This window comes from Coffea arabica, chromosome 6e, assembly GCF_036785885.1.
Source record: "Coffea arabica cultivar ET-39 chromosome 6e, Coffea Arabica ET-39 HiFi, whole genome shotgun sequence".
NCBI classification, from domain to species: Eukaryota; Viridiplantae; Streptophyta; class Magnoliopsida; order Gentianales; family Rubiaceae; genus Coffea; species Coffea arabica.
In genome coordinates, this window is record NC_092321.1 from 4,823,543 (window position 1) to 4,844,649 (window position 21,107).

Below are 21,107 nucleotides of genomic sequence, written 5' to 3' on the forward strand. Positions count from 1 at the left end.
AATTCATCAAGAAGTAGACTGGACATCTTGAACTAACTTTGCTGGCGAGTATTTCATTGCCTTAAGAAATTTAAAAGCCAGCACGCTCTTCAGAGATTATTAGTACTCAAGCCGAAGGCTGAAAGGGTGGGGAAATCGAGCTTTACCTTTGCAATGATCCTTGCTGGTTCATGCACTAGGCGCCCTTCACTTTGACCATAAAGGATTGGAAAAAAAAAAGAGGAGAATGGCACTGCTGTCGAATTATGAGAAATGAGGCTCAAGATTCATGACATTGAATAACAATAAGGGAAAACCAAAAATCAGATGAAGAAGGGAGCAAATTAGAACCACAAATTAAACCCTTTTCAAAGTATATCCGTTGCAACATTTCCAAAGAGTTCCTTTTTTTTTTCCCTTTGATTTAAAAAAACAAAAAAAACCCTACCAATAGTTTTGACATTTCTGAATTTCAATCACTTGTTTCTACTTGTAACTGCTGAACCTCGAATACTCGAGCCACACGATATACATCAATCTTTGACTACAGCCCGCAGTATCTTCACATCATGGATTGGTCTGATAAATAAGAAAATATGAAGTCATAAAAAATTTCAACTATACAGCTTAAGAAAGCAAGATGTAAAAGAAATCGCAAGACAGTTTAAATGTCCACGAAAGAATGCTATTTCACTGCAATTTGGGGAACTTCAAGTCAAGCGAAAAAGGAAATAATATTTAATAGGAGACGCAATGCCGATTAGTATTTTGTAATCTTTTGCAAATAGATGGGCAACGACCACTTCAAAATGTAAAGAATTAGATCAAAAGATCTAACGCTCAGTTGAAAAAATGCAACCGCTCACAAAATCTTTGCTAACATAAAAAATAAAGGGTAAATCTATGAATCGATGATGGACTATGAGCCTATGGCTAGAGATGGAACAGCAACGGTTCATTCCTTACACTGCACAAGAGAAGCAGTCAATAACATGATCAAGAAAGACAAACCTATCCGTGTTGTCAGTCTGAACACTGCCGAGTCTCTTGACAATTTCCATTCCCCTACATACTCTTCCAAATATTGCATGTTTCCCTGCGCACCCAAACAAAAAAATACAAGTCTTCATCAACTGCTGATGATTCGTACACTGACTGGACCAGTAGGTGATGTTGAAAAAGAAATTTGGGACTTTGGACAAGCAAGCTCATGAGTCCTGCAGCATGGGGAGACATATGCAAAATTGAACCCCAACACCCCCAGAAAAAGAAAAACAAAAAACAAAAAGAAGCACCAAATGAGGAAGGAGGAGGGGAAAATTCTGCACTACTACAGGAAGGCAGGTACACAAGGGTTTTGCTTGCCCATCTCAAATCAGTTGAGAAACAACATTCGTGCCCAGCAAGAAGAATTGCCTTTGAAAAAAAAGAAGTAGGCTAATAGAGATCGATGAAAAGTGCAAGTTACACAATAATTAATGGGAGATACTTAGTACTGAAATCTGGTTGTAACGTGAGGGGAAGCATAAATTACCGTCAAGTGACTGTGCAGGTGCCAAGGTAATGAAAAACTGGCTTCCATTAGTATTTGGACCAGCATTTGCCATGCATATGATACCAGCTCCAGTATGCTTAAGCTGCGGAGTAATCTCATCCTCGAATTTGGGACTGCCAATCATAAGAAGTTACAATCACATCCTTCCAGGGTCTATGTCGAAAACACTAATCCATAGCAAAACACGAGGAGGAGTTATAATGAAAAATCGAGCGCAGACTATACAACCCCACTACAAGGTTAGTTATCCAAATGTCTTCAGGGAATCCATTTGATATGTAGAGTAAATCATCAATGCATACCACAAATTGCAGCCAAGAAACCATGTATTTCAATAAGACTATCCCAAACAGAAAATCAAACACACACGTGTACAAAACATATATAGTCTTGATTATTGCGCAAACTAGACTTCACCAGGTGAAAGCAGGACAAAAAATACTTTTCTTAAAGCAAAGAAAAAAAAAATATTAGAGCAGAAAAAATTTCATGACATTGAATTTATACCACGACTCCCTCCCAAAAAGAACGGAAGAAAATAGGTCATACCCGTAGATGGATTCGCCACCGCGGCCAGTGCCCGTAGGGTCTCCACCTTGCACTACGAAATCCTACTTCACAATATCCAACAATAAAGCATCCAATCGTATTATTTTATTTTACGTAAAGAAAATTAACAACAATATTTAACATGGGATTTGGGAGTAAAAATAATTAAAAATGAGAATGGGGATAGAAAGCAACCTTGATGATTCTATGGAACTTGACGTCGTCGTAATAGCCTCGACGAGCCAGCTCTATGAAGTTCCTACAAGTCCTCGGAGCGTGCTTGTAGTACATCTTTTTTTAAAAAAAAATTATTAGTAAAAAAATATTGATGTTAGGGCAAGAGTGTGAACTGAGATGCATAGGTAGGGAAAAGGGAAGAGGAGATTCAAAAAAAAAAAAGAAAAAGAAAAAAAGGAGGAGTAGGAAGGGGTACCTCGAGGGTAAAGGAGCCCATGGAGGTTTCCAGAGTCACCTCCGGGGCTCCTCCTTCTGAGCTTGCCCACATCTCTCCCTCCTTCTCCTTCTTCTCCAATGCTCAGAGGCTTTGACTGTTTAGACTTGAGAGGACTACTCAACCATACAGCGCTAATTATCAACGACACCCCCAATAGATCATCACACTAGCCCAATAAATGAGTCCACTCTTAAAAAGACAACTAGCAAAAGGACGTGAACAAGCGATAGATATAAAATATGAACATTTTTGAAATTAAGGAGGTGAGTTATTATTTAGTATTAATTCTTCCTTCTAGTAATTTCTTTCAATAATGATACCATCGTGCGGATGTTTACATAGTTTAGTATGTATTATGTCGTAAAGAAATATATTTGTCACCCGTTGAAACAAATAAACCATGCTTTTTTTCATTAATTCTTTATTTATGCATTTTCAATTCTTATGCTAGTAATTTAAGTAAAAAAGGAAAAATGAGTCGAATCAATTACACAAAGATAAAGAAAAAAATTGCTCGGGATTGAACTATGATCAAGTCACGTACGATTAAACTTATAAGTTGATAAAAAAAATTAATTTCATTTAGGCTTGTTTGTCTCTCTTAAGAATGAGCTCGTATCAAATCTAAATACACCTAATTACATGAAACTATTGGTACAACTTTTATTGTTTTGGCGTTTCAATGCCCTTTTTTTTTTAGTACATGAAGGGTGAAGCACTGAAGCTATGTAAATAAAAAAAAGATTATTATCATTTTATCCCCTAAATTATATCACTGCTGTTAGTTTAACCCCTAACATTATCTTTTAGTCACTTTACCTCCATAAATAATTCAACTCAACATGTTAAAAAATTTGGACAAAAATACCCTTTTATTTTATAGCATTGTTATTATCATTTTATTCATTTAGATTATAGTGATACAATCACTTTAGTTTCTAACATTATTTTCCAGCCATTTTACCTCCGTTAATCTAACTAGTATAGTCAAAAAATTTTAAATATATTTACCCTTTTTATATATAATTAAAAATAAAAAAGTTGAAATGGTTATTCTTTTTTTTTTTTTACTTTAAGAGATCGAAAATCATAAAAATAAAGGGTTTTCTCAAATTTCTTTTTTTTTTTCACATTTATTAATACTAGGAAAAGAAAAAGAGATAGGAAAGAAGGAGACAAAAAATTAGATTTTGCAAAAAAAGAAAAGTCTAACATTATCGTATTACTTTAAGGTTATCGAGATTAGGATTAGAATTTGGTGGTAAACAAAAAAGTGAAATAATTTTAAAATAATAAAAGTATTTAATTCTTTTTATTTGTAATTTTTTAAAAAAGAATTGAGCTCTCTCTCTCTCTCCCCCCCTCTCCCTCCCCATCTTTCTATTTTTTTTTCAATATTAATAAATTTGTCAAGAAAAAAGAAATTAATATTTTGACTTTTTTTCTTGATACTAAAAAGGAGAAGAGTTACTTTAAATTTTTTATTATTTTTATTATGCAAAGAGGAGTGTATTTTCTTCTAAAATTTTTTAACTTGTTAAGTTGGTTTTAATGGTAGGATAAATTGTTTAAAAAAAACTCTAGGGGGTAAATTGATAATGAAACTATATTTTATGGGAGTAAAGTGATAATAATTTTAAGAGTTAAACATGTCTTTTCACTTTAATCAACAAACTCCGTTAAATTTGACTATTAGTTTTGGGGGTAAAATGACTAAAATATAACGTTAAGGGGGAAATTAATAATAGTACCAAACATTAAGGGGGTAAAGTGATAATAACCCTAAAAAAAACCAACCAAGAAGGAAAAAGAGAAAAAAAAAAAGATGAAATTACTGAAGGGTCTTTTTTTTTTTTGTCGAAACGATAGCTTTATAAATTACTCAAATCTGTACATATTTGGACAAAGGTCCATACACCAGGACAAAGGTCCTACTAAAAACTTTAGTGTCTAGCACTTCAAATTGGGATTCACCCATTCCTCATCAACAAAGATTTTTAGAGCATACATGCTCAATTTGATACTACCTACGAATCCTGATTCAACAAAAGAGAAAGTACACTTTTGGAACAGATTACTTATAGATTGAATATTCTCCAACAGAGTAGCCATCTGTTGATTGCTTGTCCTTGTATGTTTTATGCACTCTACCAACTCACTATCCTCCAGCTCCACTTTAATACATGTCCAGCCTTGATTGATTGCGTTCAGAAGTGCAACCCTCACCGCACCAGCTAGGTCCTGCTTTGTATCTCCTGACGTTCTTTCCCTTAAAGCCCAACTCACTTGTAGACAACCTGTTAAGTCTGTCACAGTGACTGCAATTCCCACCATTTGTTGCCTTCTGTCTTGGTGGGTGTGGACCTTGATCATCAGCCTGGCTTGGTTCTCACTCTGTCTTTGGTCTTGCTCAGCACATTCCATAATTTCTGTTCCCTGAGTGTTCTTCCTAGTCTCCTTCCCTTTGTTGGCCTCCTCAAATTCCGTCCAACCTTTCACAGCTTTTTGTATTACTCTATGAGGCTCCTTTTCCTTGCATTCAAACTCCCTCCCGTTTCTGGCCTTCCAAATCTGCCAGAGAATATTAATGGTAAGGTTCGCATGGTCCTCTCCTCTTCTCTCTTTTTGAGCTTCCACGATTGCAGTCCACCATTTCATGAAACAGTTAGATACATGCTGTATGCCATCCCATTGTACAGGCGCTAGCTTCCAAACTTCCTTTACTTTGTTGCATTGTAGCAACATGTGTTCTGTTAGGACCGGGGCAGGAAATAGACAAACTCAAGTTAGCACAAATTAGGCGATATAACCGACCATATAATAGATAGGCGGTAGATACCAGCCATATAATAATTAGGCGGTAAAACCGACCATATAAAGACGGATAACAAAGCAAATAAGAGACACAGAAGATTTACGTGGTTCGGTCAAATTGACCTACGTCCACGGGCGAGGGAGGAGCAATATTTCTACTATAAAGAAGAAATACAAAAGACAGTAGGAAAGTGGTTCCTAGGCCAATAGGCACTTACAAAAGAGTTTAGAAAATATTCCTAAACTCAAAATAAGAGAGCCTAAAATATTTGACTGAATGAGCTAAATGACTTAAGAAGCTAATATCCCATATAACTCTCTTAAGTGGTGCGAGTTTATTCCTTCATCAGGCTCCCTTATTTATAGGAAACCAAAGGAAGAATTCCTTTGTCTTCTACCAATGTGGGACGAAGCACCAAAAGCATTTGGTCAACAAATGCGGCTTCAACAAATCTCCACCTTGATGAGTCCCCAATATCGAGTGATTATAAACTTGCTCCACCTTCTTCATATAAGCCCTAATGGGCTTAAATCACCAATAGCGAACACCAACCAAATCCAAGCACTGCTTGAACTTGTAAACTGGAAGAGGTTTCGTAAACATATCGGCTGGATTGTCCTTAGTATTGATTTTCTGAATAAGGACTTTTCCCTCAGCAATGATATCCCGAATGAAGTGATACTTCACATCAATATGTTTCGTCATCTCATGATACATCTGATCTTTAGTCAAGTGTATGGCAATTTGACTATCACAGTGAATATCAGTAACACCTTGATATAAACTTAACTCGCTAAATAAACTCTTCAACCACAAGGCTTCTTTGATTGCCTCGGTCACAGCTATATATTCTGCTTCTGTAGTAGACAAAGCTACGACAGGTTGTAGAGTAGCTTTCCAACTGACAGCACAACCGCCAATGCAAAATACATAGCCTGAAAGTGATCTTCTCCTGTCAAGATCCCTAGCGTAGTCTGAGTCTACAAAACCAACCAAAGTGTTATTATTTCTTCCAAACTCCAAACATGCATTTGAAGTACCTCGCAAGTATCTGAGAATCCACTTCACAGCTTGCCAATGTGTTTTACCAGGGCAAGACATATATCTGCTAACAACACTGACTGTTTGTGCAATATCTGGACGAGTACAAACCATTGCATACATAATACTGCCGACTGCACTGGAATAAGGAACCCGTGCCATATAATCTTCCTCTTCATCTGATTTTGATGATTGAGCAGCAGATAGCCGAAAATGGCTAGCAAGAGTTTATTTAGCGAGTTAAATCTATATCAAGGTGTTACTGATATTCACTGTGATAGTCAAAGTGTCATACACTTGACTAAAGATCAGATGTATCATGAGAGGACGAAACATATTGATGTGAAGTATCACTTCATTCGGGATATCATTGCTGAGGGAAAAGTCCTTATTCAGAAAATCAATACTAAGGACAATCCAGCCGATATGTTTACGAAACCTCTTCCAATTTACAAGTTCAAGCAGTGCTTGGATTTGGTTGGTGTTCGCTATTGGTGATTTAAGCCCATTAAGGCTTATATGAAGAAGGTGGAGCAAGTTTATAATCACTCGATATTGGGGACTCATCAAGGTGGAGATTTGTTGAAGCCGCATTTGTTGACCAAATGCTTTTGGTGCTTCGTCCCACATTGGTAGAAGCCAAAGGAATTCTTCCTTTGGTTTCCTATAAATAAGGGAGCCTGATGAAGGAATAAACTCGCACCACTTAAGAGAGTTATATGGGCTATTAGGTTCTTAAGTCATTTAGCCCATTCAGTCAAATATTTTAGGCTCTCTTATTTTGAGTTTAGGAATATTTTCTAAACTCTTTTGTAAGTGCCTATTGGCCTAGGAACCACTTTCCTACTGTCTTTTGTATTTGTTCTTCATAGTAGAAATATTGCTCCTCCCTCGCCCGTGGACGTAGGTCAATTTGACCGAACCACGTAAATCTTCTGTGTCTCTTATTTGCTTTGTTATCCGTCTTTATATGGTCGGTTTTACCGCCTAATTATTATATGGCTGGTATCTACTGCCTATCTATTATATGGTCGGTTATACCGCCTAATTTGTGCTAACTTGAGTTTGTCTATTTCCTGGCCCGGTCCTAACAAACTCATCATCAATTTTCGAATTTATATTTCACAAATCCATAATAATGGAATCAAATTTATCAAGATGGGAGAGTATAGATGTACCTTCAGACATCCGAAACATGTACAAACTCTGCTTCAAATATAGCCGATTCTCGACTGTCTTCTTCATATACAAGGCTTTCAATTTATCCCACATAGCCTTGGCCGAAGTCTCCGTTGCTACCTCACGCAATACCTCATCGGAGAGATTTAAGATTATGCTGGATCTGGCCTTCTTATCCATATCGGCGAAATCCGTATCCTTTACATCTTCTGGTTTGTTCTCGATTCCTTGAATCGCTAGATCAACTCCGTCTTGAACAAGAATGGCCTCCATCTTGAGCTGCCACATTCCGAAGTTGACATTCCTGTCGAATTTCTCGACAACCGTCTTTGTTATCGTCATTATTGCCACAAAATCAGTAACTTAAAATTTGTCCCAAAAAATTGGCCAAACAAATATGCAAGTCTCGTGAGCGGGCCCCACAGGGTGAGCGGGCCCCACAAGATAAGCGGGCCCCATGGGGATGAACGGACCCCACAAGGTGAGCAGGCCCCACAGATAAACGGACCCCACAGGATGAGTGGGCCCCACAGGATGGACGGACCCCACCAGATGAACGGGCCCCACCAGATGAACCTGTCTTGCAAAATATAATAACCAGCTCTGATACCAGTTTGTTAGGACCGGGCCAGGAAATAGACAAACTCAAGTTAGCACAAATTAGGCGGTATAACCGACCATATAATAGATAGGCGGTAGATACCAGCCATATAATAATTAGGCGGTAAAACCGACCATATAAAGACGGATAACAAAACAAATAAGAGACACAGAAGATTTACGTGGTTCGATCAAATTGACCTACGTCCACGGGCGAGGGAGGAGCAATATTTCTACTATGAAGAAGAAATACAAAAGACCATAGGAAAGTGGTTCCTAGGCCAATAGGCACTTACAAAAGAGTTTAGAAAATATTTCTAAACTCAAAATAAGAGAGCCTAAAATATTTGACTGAATGGGCTAAATGACTTAAGAAGCTAATAGCCCATATAACTCTCTTAAGTGGTGCGAGTTTATTCCTTCATCAGGCTCCCTTATTTATAGTAAACCAAAGGAAGAATTCCTTTGGCTTCTACCGATGTGGGACGAAGCACCAAAAGCATTTGGTCAACAAATGCGGCTTCAACATGTTCTACTGTTTCATCCTCTTCACCACACGCTGCACATTTAGGATCTCCTTGCTTCGTTCGTCTGTAAATTTCACCTCTCACTGGGAGCCCTCCATGCAGACATTTCCATATGAATACTTTCATTTTTTGGCACACTTTCTGCTTCCAAAGTGATTTCCAAGCTCTCTTTATAGATCCTTCATAGCTTGTCCCTGCTTCATCCCTCCTTCCTATACTCTCCAGCTCCTTTTCCTTCAGCCAATTCTTATATCCAGATTGAGTAGTGTAATGTCCAGTTTGAGAATGAATCCAGTAATGCCCATCTTCTTTCCCTGTAAAGCTTATAGGTATCCTCAGTATTCTTTCGGCATCTTGCTGGCTGAATATTCTGAATATCAATACAACATTCCATCTGTTGTTGATGATAAGATCTGACACATGCTTTAAATGACATCCTGGTGGTCTTGGTGTTGTTGGTTTCCCACTTTTACTGTCTGGAATCCAACAATCTTCCCAGATACTCGTAGCCTTGCCATTTCCTATCTTTCTTATGATACCCTTCTGTACTTCTTTGCGCACCTCAGCAAGGCTTTGCCAAATCCAAGAAGCATTTTGAGGGACTTTACTGGTGAATAAAGATTGCCTGGGGTAGTATTTTTCCTTCAAGACTCTACTGACTAGCAGGTTTATTTTCTCAATCAATTTTGGTTCCGTCGTTGTTTGCGTCTCGCGTTTTCGAGTCGTGCTCTCCATCGCTTATACACTGCGCTGTCGTTTTGAGCTAGCGTTCTCAGTTCTCAAAGTCAACTGGTTTGTTTCTTAACCCTCGCTAAAACCCTTTCCAAAACCTCTACTGGGAAGAATTTCTACGGTACCATCTTTCTGCCAATTTTCCATCCATTTACATCCTTTACCCGTCCAGCCATCCGTCCTTCCTATATATGCCAACAATCAGGAGAGCGGTTATAATCGGCAACGGTATTGCCGGCGCGGAGAACCAATGCCTCGGTTTGGTTCGAGCCTTGGGGCTCTCTCACACTCTCTACGTAAGAGTAAAATCATTTGACGAAATTAGAGATTCAGTACATTCATTCTAGAACCAATGCTTCTTTTTTTCCTTTTTTTTTAAATTGAAATTGAGTTTTACTTTCACTTGAAATTTAATTGCAGCGTGTTACTAGACCCAGGGGAGGAATTAATGATTGGCTTCGCTGGTTGCCAGTTTCCCTTCATAAAAACCTTCATAATGTCGTGAAGAGATTTCGTGTTACAGGATTTTCGGGTATTGCAGAAGCTAAAGCACATTATATTGCGAAACTGGCGCGGGAAACGTTGGACAAGTATGTATTTCTGCTCTTTGGTTTCTTTTTTTTTTTCTTTGGTTTCAACTACTTCAATTTTTGGTTACTCTATTTATTTTACTTGAGATTACTCATTACCCCTGATATATGTCTGGTTTCTCTTGTTTGTGTGGACTAAATAAGATCGTACCTCCATCAATATACTTATGGGGGGTGTGTGCGTGTTTGAGGTTTTTTTTTTTTTTTTTTGGAGGTGGGGTTTGTGTCGTGTTCAGTTTATCTCAGGTGATCTTTGTCGACTATGATTCTAGTTTTAGCTTCATCTCAGGCTTATTTGTACTATACTCTGAATTCTATCATCAACTTTTAAAGCATATGAATGCTGCTAAATTGATTCTGTTTTTTTTTCCTCTTAATTATTGGGGTTCTATCTAATTTTCTAGTGTGTTCAATTAAAATTTCTAGGGATGGCCCTACATTGGTGGTTGCATCAGGGCGGGATACTATTTCTGTTGCTAGTTCTATAAAACGATTAGCTCCGGAAAATGTTTTTGTTGTTCAGGTTCGAGATGGCTCATACAATCTTTACAGTCTGTTTTTTATGGTTGTGTCTCTAACTCTCTATCCATGTTTGCCTGAAACAGGGCTGGCATGTCTAACTTGATTATCTCATTTTGTCAACCTAATTGGTTCTCGTCTATTCCTTCTCTTTTCAAAATCAATAGCAAGATAGTTTGGTTTATGTAGTTTACAAAGTGAGTTGTGGACTTCTGCAGCTGCATTGCTTCATAAATAACTTTGCCTCTGTGTTATGCTTTCAGATTCAACATCCCCGATCAAAACTAAATAGGTTTGATCTAGTGGTCACGCCTCGTCATGATTATTATCCCTTGGCACCTGAGGGACAGCAACAGATTCCCTGGTTTCTTCGAGGTTGGATAACTCCTCGTGAACCTCCTGACCAAAAAGTTGTATGTGCTTGATATATCTTTGAACCAGATTAGTTTCATCAAATGAACTTCTATATGCAGCTTTTTGGATTCTTTGTTGACTCTGAAGCAATCACAATGTGGTATGTCAGGTACTTACCATAGGCGCTCTGCATCAGGTTGATTCTATTGCACTGCACAGAGCTGCGTCTCTCTGGCATGATGAGTTGTCTCCACTGCCTAAACCATTGGTTGTTGTCAACATTGGGGGGCCTACTGGTAATCTCATGCATTTGAGCCTTGTAATGTCAGTATAATTGACCCTTGTGTTCTGGGTATCAGTAAAAAAATCATCTGTCTTCTTGTTAAAGTTATTTAGTTTAGTTATATCATGGTTGTCCTCTTGCGCAATATTATTCTAATTCTGTGTGTTTCTGGGAGGATGAATTAGCTGCAAGCGTGAGAATGCTTGTTTTCTCCACGAGAGACTAGTGCCTTAACTACGGTGTTGCATCCATCTAGTAGTTACCTACCTAAAGATTTTGAGTTTTTCGGCCTCATCGTACATTTGGTAACATAGTCACTCTTTTGTTGACCACAGGTTTCTTCTCAATACCCACTTTTATTTTCTTCAATGATATTTTCAAAATTTGGATACCTCAGCCTTCTCATATCAATGCAGAATGAAGGCATGTAGTCTAGCACGTGTACAAGTACTTGCTTTCTTCAAAGTTTTATGTTTCCCTATCAGCAGTGGCTTTTATCTGTTGCCATGAGAAATCAATGTCTGAACATTTCAGTAAGGGGCCATCCCTTGATTGGGAATCGTTGCATTTGTTTATCTTTTTCATTCATACAGGATATACTGCTATTATGAAATTTGGAAATATTCTGTTTATCTTCCATTTAATCTGACTATAAATTTCCTTGCTTGAGGTGTCTGAAGTGTTTGGAACTGTGAAACATAAGCTTTACTCAGAATAAGATTTAGTGTGTTACTTTTTTATTTTCATAACTAGAAATCTAGACCAGGCTCATGTTATGTTATACAATTAAAATTGCTGTTTACTTGAAACTGATTCTCCATCTGGCACTAGCACCTGTTTTATAGCTTTTGTTAAATCTAAGGACAAGATAATTAGATGAAGCATCTATTCTGTTGGAATACTGGTATTCACTTGTTTTCTTTGATAAAGAATAAAATTTCCCATTGCAATAATCAGTAACTTTTAGTGTTCTTACAAATACAGGCCATTGTGGATATGGGGTAGATCTTGCTAAGCAGCTAATTTCGTCGTTGCTGAATGTTCTCTCAACTTGTGGCAGCCTAAGAGTGTCTTTTTCTCGTAGAACTCCAAAGCAGGTATGTTCCTCTGGACCCTTGCTGTCCATTTGGCTGATAGATCTAAAGCTTGCAACTGCTCTAGTAAACAGGTATCAGACATCCTCGTCAGGGAACTTGGAAGTCATCCTAAAGTTTACATTTGGAATGGTCAAGGTACTCCCTACGCTTGTTCACCTTTTCCTTCATGAGAAATGTAGATTGATACAATTCATCAACAACTAGGTCTATGTTTATCTGCTATACACAAAATTATAAGTACAGAAGCCAGTCTATGCATATCTTGTGCACGCAAGTATCTCTCGGTATTTTAACACAAAAGATCATCCCCTTGAGAAACTCTGTTTGGAGGATTTGGGCGAAGGACAGCAATCAAAGGATTCATAGAATTCTAAATAGATTTGAGCCTGTTTAATGGGATTCCACTCCTCCATATTTCTTTAATTTGTTTTGCTTTTTTTTTTTTTTTTTTATATCAGAAGAGGGCATGATGAATCTATTTTTAGCATGCATTTATGCTTTTGGTCCTTTAGAAAAGGTCTAGACAAATGAAAATCGTTTTAGGCAACAGGTATTACTAGAAAGTCCACTGAATGAGGATATCAAAGTAGGACATCTGGCATTCCTTTTACAATATCTAATTTATGTAAATTTGGAGTCTTTTGCACTTGGACATCATGCCTTTGTGAAATATTGTCGAATATGATACTTGTCAGATCCAAATCCACATATGGGACATTTAGCTTGGGGTGATGCGTTTGTCATTACAGCTGATTCAGTTAGCATGTTGAGCGAGGCTTGCAGCACAGGGTAACTCTCCAGTTGAGGATTTTAAGGTCCTTTACATATGTTTAAATTGTTTATTTGTTTCTAGTTCAAAGCTTGTTGCTGCAGGAAGCCTGTTTATGTTATTGGGACGGAGCGGTGTAAGTGGAAGTTTGCAGACTTTCACAAATCTCTGCAAGATCGGGGAGCTGTTCGACCATTTACTGGTGAAGAAGATGTGAGTTATCTATTACTGCAACCTCAGTCCGTGGTTATCATGAGTAGAAGGAATTGGGAAGCATTATGAACTTCTAAAATCTGATGGCTCCATTTTTTTCCCTTTTTTGGGTTGTGTGGGGGTGTGGGGCAGAGTTATTTGACACTTGCTTTTGGTCCCATGTTTCCTTCATCCATTTTCGTCCATGCAATTTGGGAAGTATTTTGCTTCAGCTAAGTATTTTTTCATTAACATTGTTGTGCAATGGAAGTGAATACTACATAATCGCCCATTTAAGCGTACTGACTTCATTGCAGACCGCTTCTTTTGCAAATATACTCTTGACGGTTGATATGTAAATTCTAAAATTTTGTCCTCTTATATGGTTCAGATGTCCGAAAGATGGAAGTACGTTCCACTTAATGATACTGAGGAGGCAGCTGCTCAAGTGATAACAGCACTGGCTCAGCGTGGGTGGAGGTTGTAGGCACTGTGAGTGTGTGGTGAGTGAAGTCGCCTCGATTACTTTTCCCCTCTATGATTTGCGTCTGTTGCGAGTAGTTCGCTTTTTTTTGCCCTTTTCTTCCCCCTTTAGCTATGTGAACAGGGCAGGCGTGCTTCCAGGTCATGACATCGATTATTATCAGCTTTCGTTTCTATTCCTATTATAATGTTCACAACTCTCTATATGTATCAACCACCACCACCCCCCCTCCCCCAAAAAAAAAAAAAAAACCAACAAAAAAACCCTGAAACAAAAACAAGACAACAATAAGCCCCTTCCCTCGCCCCAAAGTGGGAAAAAAGGGAAAACCCAAAGAAAAAAGAGAACTGAATTTGTTGTGGATTTTTGGTTTATGCGAATGAATTTATATTGATCAGATGCGCTCTTGACTGTATTGACCCTCCATCGATCAGCGGGAATCCATTTAGGTTTAGTCAGGCTAACAAATGTGTCAAAATAATTTGTGAATGGTTTGACCGAAATAGGGCCATTCGACTTACATACATCCATTTAGTCTATGTAGAGTCCACTGATGGTCAAACCATGAAATTTAATCGTTTTTAAGTTAAATCTTACAAAATGGTATACGTGAACACCGGAGCGCGCGAAGGGGTTAGGAGAAAAAGTGAGCCGAAGAATCAAAGTCCATCATAATGGATTAGGGCAGAAGCTCGTTGTTTAGTTGACTAATCATGCAAATAAAGTAGCAATTTTTCTGAAAGACAAAACAAAAAGTTGTATAGTTTTGTCTTAAGAAAAACCGTTTTCCATCCAATGTTACATTCCCTCCAGTCAAGTCTAATACTACTACTAAATACAGAAGATGATACACAATAAAGAATTAATTAGTGGCGCCTGTACCCAGTTCTTATGAGATGTTTACCCCCCGAATGACGAGAGCTTTTGACGTGCATCAAGAGGTTTAGGCAGTCCCGTTGACGCCTCCAGCCTCCAAACATAAATGATTCGACTTCAAATCGGTTAAAGACAATTGTACTGATCATCAAAATTAATATGAACATCCATCCATCCATCCTATATTATCTTGTCTCGCCCAGCTACCCACCCCATCATAACCTATTGCGTTATGATTCAAAGGTCGATGCAAATAATTAATAATTCCACTCTTCTTGCTCCATTAAGTGAATCATAAGCTGGCCTCCCACTTCTCTATTAGAGTTAGAAATCATTGATTGACTTGCATCTCCGTCTTCTATATAAAGGTTCGATTCTCTTGCATTCTCATCAACAAGCGATTAGCGAAGCCAAAAGCAAGAAGAAGTTGCATTTTGTACACCCTCTCTCTCTCTCTCTAATTTCGTTAGTCAAATATCCGCATTACATACAAGAATCTCTCGAGTGCCAACAAAGTCTGGAAATGGAGAAATCTGAGTCAGCCAAGATTGACATCGCCGAGACCGGCAGGGAAAGAAAAGGAAAGGCGCCACTTCTGGGAGGAAGATCAGGTCCGGCGGAGCGTGCAAAGGCAGGAGGATACAAGAGGGGGATTGCAATATTCGACCTCATCCTCAGAGTAAGTGCTGCTGCGGCCGCTTTAGGCGCTACCGTTTCCATGGGAACCGCCGAACAAACTCTTCCTTTCTTCACTCAATTCTTCCAGTTCCAAGCCAGTTATGATGATCTCCCAACCTTCTCGTAAGTCACCTCAACAACCCCACTCCTTGATACTGCTTCCAGTGCTGTCTACTACGCCTACTTAAAATGCTACCAAATTCAGATTATTGTTCTTTACAACTGAACATGCCGTCAATTTGTACGCAGATTCTTTGTGATCGGAATGGCCATAGTTTGTGCCTACCTTGCCCTATCGATACCCTTCTCCATAGTGTGCATTGCTCGTCCGCATGCAGTAGCACCCAGGCTCCTCTTAATCATCTTCGATACGGTAATTGAATAAGCTCCTACATGTAGCACCATAATTAATCTGCATATCTCATGGCGGCTTTGGTTTCTTTATCAATTATCGTGTTGGTATTTGGTATACTGATCCTAGTTAGTTACGTGTGTTTGTCCATGTAGCTGGCATTAACTCTGGCTACATCTGCTTCGGCTGCAGCGGCAGCTATGGTCTACTTGGCTCACCAAGGAAATCCAAATGCAAACTGGCTTGCAATATGCCAGCAGTTCACTGATTTCTGCCAAAAGACTAGTGGATCTGTGATTGCAGGATTCACCACGGTCGCCCTCCTAATATTCCTGGTGGTGCTCTCTGCTATGGCTCTTCGGAAACGTTACTAATCCAGGAGATATGATCAAATTTACTGGTCGATCAACCATTTCTGTTTTCTTCAATTATCCAATTGTATTAATTCTGTGTGTTTGTGTGTTGTGGTTAATCTTGAGAGCTCTTTCTGGTTAACAAGGACCTAATCAGTCAAGACGAGGGGAAACAAGACAAACTAGTTTGTGTTTATTGATGAAAGATTGCAATTCAATTTGCTGTATTCACGAGAATTGCTTGTTAAGAACAAAATATTGTCCCTGTGCCAAAGAAATGGATCGAAACTACCAAAATGTGTTTTGCATTTTGCTTCCAACTCTTTGCCCAACAAAATGAAGTAAAAAAATAAATAAGAGGTTCTAAAACAATTGTGCAAACATTTTAAGATGGAACTGAAGCGGCTAGTTGAGATGAAACATGATTCTAATTTCTCAGACCTAAGTGGTTCAAATTATTTCCAAGTACTTTGATTCCTCTTCTTCCTCTTTTTCTTTTTTATTATTTCCGTTGTCTTCTTGGATCTTTAATGGTATACTTTAAATTACCGAGCGAAGGGCTATAACCAATTGGGACACTCCCCGTCTTTTTTTTTTTTTTGGGGATAATTTCTGGAGGTTGCAAATTGGTCTGAGCCCAAAGAGCTGTCCTGAAGAGGGGGGTAAAATATGGAAGCCCAAAGGCCCCAACCAAGGTGCGAGTTGCTCTATCGTTAATAGCTCACTATCCCCCCGAAAGAAGAATAGTACAATAAGAAAGGGTTAAAAAAAATAGAAAAATAAATAATTCCCCCCCCAACAAACTTCGGCCTTTGTCTCCCTCAGCGGCAAAGTCGATCAAGTTTGCTATTTTTTTTTTTTTTTTTGATAATGATCAAGTTTACTATTAAATACTCGTATAGTCCGTCAATAAATGTGTTGTATAGATAGAGACATCTTTTTACATGTATGTATGTATATATATTTCGGGAGTCTGTTCCTACCAAATTTTTTTATTTCTGTTCTGGGCAGTCCATAGATAAACTCGGTTTCGGTTCCAGTAATTACGCTACTGGTAAGTAGGGTTTTGCCGTTTCCGGAATTCAAACAGTTAGTAGAATTGGAGAAGAAGAAGATGTCGTCGTCGTTGTCCACTTCAACGACCTCCTCGCTCACCGGAAAGCTGACTCCTAATTTGGACCAGCACTGCACTAAGAAGCTCAATCTCACGGTCCTCCAAAGAATTGACCCCTTCATTGAAGAGATCTTGATGATCGCTGCTCACGTCACTCTCTACGAATTCAACCTCGACCTCAATCAGTGGGTGGGTAACAATTCAATTCCGCTACTAATTTTAGATTACTGGTGCAATTTACTTTACTCGCCCTATTTAATCTCTTTCAAGGCTGGTAGGAATTGGCTTACTTCTCCAAGAATTTGGTAAATTCCATAGTATTACTTGTTAGATCGAATGCACTTGAGGATACTAATAATGCCTAAGAGCCTTATACCTTTATTCATACATGTGCGATATTACCAGATGTAACTGAGTTGAAACTAGTGATGGGAAGGACTAAGGAAGTTGCTAGTGTTGTATCTGTTTCTTACACTCAATCGATGGAGTTTGGATATGTTTTTTTTTTTTTTTTTTTCATTGGCGGCAGCACCAACGGATGGATGCTTGGGGCTTCCGTCTCTGATGTCTTTTGGTTTTTCTTTTCGATTTGGTTGCAGAGTCGAAAGGATGTTGAAGGGTCTCTCTTTGTAGTTAAAAGGTGATAGTCCAACTACATGAGGTTATCTTGATTTTTCAACCGTAAATCTTTCATTTCATGTGCTGATTAGCAGTCAACCGTCAATTATGATTGTTTACTGTTTGTATCAGGAACACACAGCCACGGTTTCAGTTCATTGTCATGAACCGGCTGAGTACAGGTTTGCATACGTTGTACATGTTCTTATATTTTTTGCTTCTTGTTTGTGAGTGAATCTCTTGTTTGAAGTTCTGACTAATGATGATTGTTTAATTCCAAATATTATTGCTCGTTAAAATAAACCCCTTCATTGCCTTTTCACATTGGATTTTGAAATATGAGAGTATCCGCTTGCCAGCTTCAATGATATGTTAAGAGATTGATCAGTAGTTGAACAGAATAACACCCATTCCACACTGGAATATCTTGATGCTTTCTTGATGTCATTAAGCCAATCTTTTTGTGCTTTTGTTGACGTTTTTTTTTTAATGTTGTCAGAAAATCTTGTGGAGGATCTGCTGAGCGATTTTGAGTTTGAAATTCAAGTTCCATACTTGTTATACCGCAATGCTGCCCAAGAAGTGAACGGTATTTGGTTCTACAATACTGTGGAATGTGAGGAGGTTGCCAATCTCTTCACTAGGTATTATCTTATTCCTTCACTATCCCGACTTGCTGTCACTCTTTCCCTGTTAGCTCCATGTTGCCTTTTCTCGGTCTTAGATTTATATAGAAGATATGTGCCCTGAATGAAAGGTTATAAGTAATTGATTTGTATGTTGAAGTATTTCATTTGGTATTAATTGCACCCACCCTATTTACTTCCTGAATAAATGAAGAGAGATACACCTTCAGTTTGCAGTGATGCAATATGTTTACTTGGCATTTTTAAGACAGACTCATTATTGGTTAGCAAACAAAAATAATTTTCTTTTTATCGGCGTACTCAATGGTACTGTAGTTGATGTTCTTGGATATTCTTTAAAGAGTAAATGTGTTCTAGAGGGGTGTTATTGTTGGTGTCTGTATACATAAATAGATAATGTGTGCCCTTGACAAGTTGACTTTGCTTTCTGATGCAGGATTCTAAATGCATACTCAAAAGTTCCTCCAAAGCCACAAGCAACTCCGACCAAAAGGTATGAAGCAAATCTTAAATGGGGGATTTTTTTTGGTGCTACCAGCCTGCTATTTCCTGTTAGGAAATAGAGTAAAGGGCTGACTGATCCTGAGTTGGGGGGAGGGGGCGGTTGTCTCCTGCTGCCCCCCTTCTGTCTTCATTTGTTTAATATTAGTACTACTGTTTGCTTTTTGACTGGGTGAAGCAAAGTGAAGAACCTAAATTTGTTTGAGTGACTTGGTTGATGTCATCAGTGCTGCCAATAAAGTGTTATAGCATGCAGAAGAATATTCTGCTTGGACAATCTGTTGGTTGTTATATCAAGTGCTCATTTTTTCTTTTGTTCTTTTTATCCCTCTTTTAGTGAGTTTGAAGAACTTGAAGCAGTGCCAACAAGTGCAGTGATTGAGGGACCACTGGAACCATCAGTTAATCCCACCATTTCATCAGTTCAGCCTGAGGATTCTTCTTTTGAAAACTTCTTCAGTGTGAGGATTCTTGGATAAGTTAATCATACCTTACTCTGGATCATATAGGAATTAAATGGTATATAAGCTGAATTGATAAATAAGGAGATAACTTAATTTTAGGTGCTAAAAAGTCGAAAAAGCTATTACATGCATCTAATTTAAGCAAAGCAACTGATCTGTTACACATACTATGTTTGTTGTATCATGCATATGACACAGTCTTATCTGCTTCGAAAGTGAATATTGATCAAGATTCTTTGCAAGAATGTAGGATTACACTGTTATAGACACTTATTTCTTTTGACAATTGTTTGCAGACGGCTATGAATATGCAAAATAGCTTCTCAAAGGGCTTACAATCTGGACAACTTTATCATACTAGTGCACCAACTGCTCCTTTATCCCATGTCTCAAATGTCACCCCCTCTTATGCTCCAACTGTCCAAGCCCAACCATTTTCTGGAACCTCTTCGTCAGTTCCAATGATGACCACGCATGATGGATCTGACCATATCAGCAGTAATAGAGTTGCTAATCTAGTCAAGCCTTCTTCTTTTCTTGTAACCTCTTCATCATCTTCATTGTTGATCCCACCTGTCTCATCTATTTCATCTCCTGCTCTTCATCCTCTATTGAACCTGCAGCGTCCGCATGGTACCCCAATGCTTCAGCCATTCCCTCCTCCAACACCACCTCCATCTCTTACTGCAAATCCCACAACTGTGACAGAATATGGACCTGTGACAAGGGAAAAAGTTAGAGATGCACTTCTAATGCTTGTTCAGGTATTTACTCGTTTATTACCAAATTTTTGTTTTGTTCGACATCTTCATCCTATTTGTCAATATCAGCAAAAACATCTTTGCTTTGATGTCTTTTCATTTTGATTAAAAAAATTTCCATGTGTTTTAGTTTTGGCACAAAGTTTTGGATGTCATTGCGATAAAATTACTTCTGTTTTGCGATGACGCGAATGATATAGAACTTCACTTGGATATTATTATAATGATGTATACATTGTATGGTAGCTAATGGAGGTAATTTTAGAAAGCTAAAAGTGTGTGTGGTGAATGAGCTAGAATGATGTAGTGAAACGTAATAAAATAAAAATCCTGATAAGAATGGATACACCAGCATATGCTCAAGTTTTGAAGTGTTCGATAATCTTAAGCAAAAATTTAAATAAAATCATATCAGGACACTAGTTGTGTAGTTAGATATATTATTTTATCATATTGTATTTATTTATTGTTTCTTTTTTTTTAAAATTTTTAAATTTTTTTGCTTTTTGTGGCAGGATAACCAATTTATTGACATGTTTTACCAAGCATTGCTGAAAGCGCATCAGTCATGATATCCTTGTAACCATAACTTTGTAAAATATAGTTGTGTGTGGTTAGTTTGTATATGCCTGCTTAATCAAAAGGGGATGTTCTTGTGGAAGTTTGTGGTTTATCCTTTCTTGCTGTCTCAGTGGTTTCAGGTATTCATGTGTTAGCAATTGTTGATAATGATATGAACAATTTGATTTAGGGGTCATAGCGAGTATACAAGTAGATGTATAGATTCCTCTTGCTGTGGCTTGATTGCTTCCAGAGATATATTTGTCCAATTTAGTTCGCAAAAGGTGGCGGCAACAATGGCAAAGAGGATGGGTATCAGAGAAAATCCAGTTGTCACCATTCATCGTTTCAACTTATTAATTGAGCTGATTTGAAGTTTATTAACTTTCATTTGCTTCATCTTTTCTTTTATGATTAATGGGGAGATTGACAAACTATAGAACAGGTAAAAATTAAGGCGCGG

At 38.1% G+C, this 21,107-nt stretch overlaps 4 protein-coding genes across 5 annotated transcripts; 3 read left to right on the top strand and 1 right to left on the bottom strand.

The window, feature by feature from the left end:
* Positions 1-315: 315 nt before the first annotated feature.
* LOC113694897 (peptidyl-prolyl cis-trans isomerase CYP18-2-like) lies at positions 316-2,723 on the bottom strand. The gene is made up of 6 exons (XM_027213802.2): positions 2,517-2,723; positions 2,279-2,374; positions 2,084-2,145; positions 1,514-1,647; positions 991-1,075; positions 316-558 (listed from the first exon to the last, which is right to left on the bottom strand). The coding sequence occupies exons 1-6, from the start codon at positions 2,586-2,588 to the stop codon at positions 513-515; spliced, it is 495 nt and encodes a 164-aa protein (XP_027069603.1). The 5' UTR covers positions 2,589-2,723; the 3' UTR covers positions 316-512.
* A 5,937-nt stretch (positions 2,724-8,660) lies between these two features.
* On the top strand, positions 8,661-13,920 carry LOC113692028 (mitochondrial fission protein ELM1-like). Its single transcript, XM_027210364.2, has 10 exons — positions 8,661-9,727; positions 9,852-10,021; positions 10,448-10,544; positions 10,804-10,953; positions 11,064-11,190; positions 12,162-12,274; positions 12,346-12,409; positions 12,970-13,063; positions 13,148-13,256; positions 13,627-13,920. Exons 1-10 carry the CDS (start codon positions 9,623-9,625, stop codon positions 13,720-13,722), a joined length of 1,125 nt encoding a protein of 374 aa, XP_027066165.2. The 5' UTR covers positions 8,661-9,622; the 3' UTR covers positions 13,723-13,920.
* A 350-nt stretch (positions 13,921-14,270) lies between these two features.
* LOC140009359 (casparian strip membrane protein 1-like) lies at positions 14,271-16,196 on the top strand. The gene is made up of 3 exons (XM_072054603.1): positions 14,271-15,396; positions 15,523-15,646; positions 15,781-16,196. The coding sequence occupies exons 1-3, from the start codon at positions 15,119-15,121 to the stop codon at positions 15,997-15,999; spliced, it is 621 nt and encodes a 206-aa protein (XP_071910704.1). The 5' UTR covers positions 14,271-15,118; the 3' UTR covers positions 16,000-16,196.
* A 530-nt stretch (positions 16,197-16,726) lies between these two features.
* LOC140009360 (mRNA-decapping enzyme-like protein) lies at positions 16,727-21,028 on the top strand. 2 transcript variants are annotated; one of them, XM_072054604.1, is made up of 8 exons: positions 16,727-17,281; positions 17,692-17,732; positions 17,843-17,892; positions 18,210-18,354; positions 18,794-18,850; positions 19,196-19,319; positions 19,619-20,086; positions 20,599-21,028. In XM_072054604.1, the coding sequence occupies exons 1-8, from the start codon at positions 17,093-17,095 to the stop codon at positions 20,653-20,655; spliced, it is 1,131 nt and encodes a 376-aa protein (XP_071910705.1). In that variant the 5' UTR covers positions 16,727-17,092; the 3' UTR covers positions 20,656-21,028. The 2 variants fall into 2 exon arrangements, with proteins under 2 accessions (XP_071910705.1, XP_071910706.1); XM_072054605.1 differs by lacking the exon at positions 16,727-17,281 and having other exon boundaries at positions 17,710-17,753.
* The last annotated feature ends 79 nt before the right edge of the window (positions 21,029-21,107 follow it).

Excerpts from the sequence above, each read along its gene's own strand:
- LOC113694897 (XM_027213802.2), bottom strand. The coding sequence starts at position 2,588 with ATGTGGGCAAGCTCAGAAGGAGGAGCCCCGGAGGTGACTCTGGAAACC. Across the intron at positions 2,146-2,278 it reads AGTTCCATAGAATCATCAAG|GATTTCGTAGTGCAAGGTGG; the intron begins GTTGCTTTCTAT and ends ATTGTGAAGTAG. Across the intron at positions 1,076-1,513 it reads ACCTGCACAGTCACTTGACG|GGAAACATGCAATATTTGGA; the intron begins GTAATTTATGCT and ends TTGGGTGCGCAG.
- LOC113692028 (XM_027210364.2), top strand. The coding sequence starts at position 9,623 with ATGCCAACAATCAGGAGAGCGGTTATAATCGGCAACGGTATTGCCGGC. Across the intron at positions 10,545-10,803 it reads AAAATGTTTTTGTTGTTCAG|ATTCAACATCCCCGATCAAA; the intron begins GTTCGAGATGGC and ends TTATGCTTTCAG. Across the intron at positions 10,954-11,063 it reads AACCTCCTGACCAAAAAGTT|GTACTTACCATAGGCGCTCT; the intron begins GTATGTGCTTGA and ends GTGGTATGTCAG.
- LOC140009359 (XM_072054603.1), top strand. The coding sequence starts at position 15,119 with ATGGAGAAATCTGAGTCAGCCAAGATTGACATCGCCGAGACCGGCAGG. Across the intron at positions 15,397-15,522 it reads GATGATCTCCCAACCTTCTC|ATTCTTTGTGATCGGAATGG; the intron begins GTAAGTCACCTC and ends ATTTGTACGCAG. Across the intron at positions 15,647-15,780 it reads TCTTAATCATCTTCGATACG|CTGGCATTAACTCTGGCTAC; the intron begins GTAATTGAATAA and ends TTGTCCATGTAG.
- LOC140009360 (XM_072054604.1), top strand. The coding sequence starts at position 17,093 with ATGTCGTCGTCGTTGTCCACTTCAACGACCTCCTCGCTCACCGGAAAG. Across the intron at positions 17,893-18,209 it reads CATGAACCGGCTGAGTACAG|AAAATCTTGTGGAGGATCTG; the intron begins GTTTGCATACGT and ends TAATGTTGTCAG. Across the intron at positions 18,355-18,793 it reads GTTGCCAATCTCTTCACTAG|GATTCTAAATGCATACTCAA; the intron begins GTATTATCTTAT and ends TTTCTGATGCAG.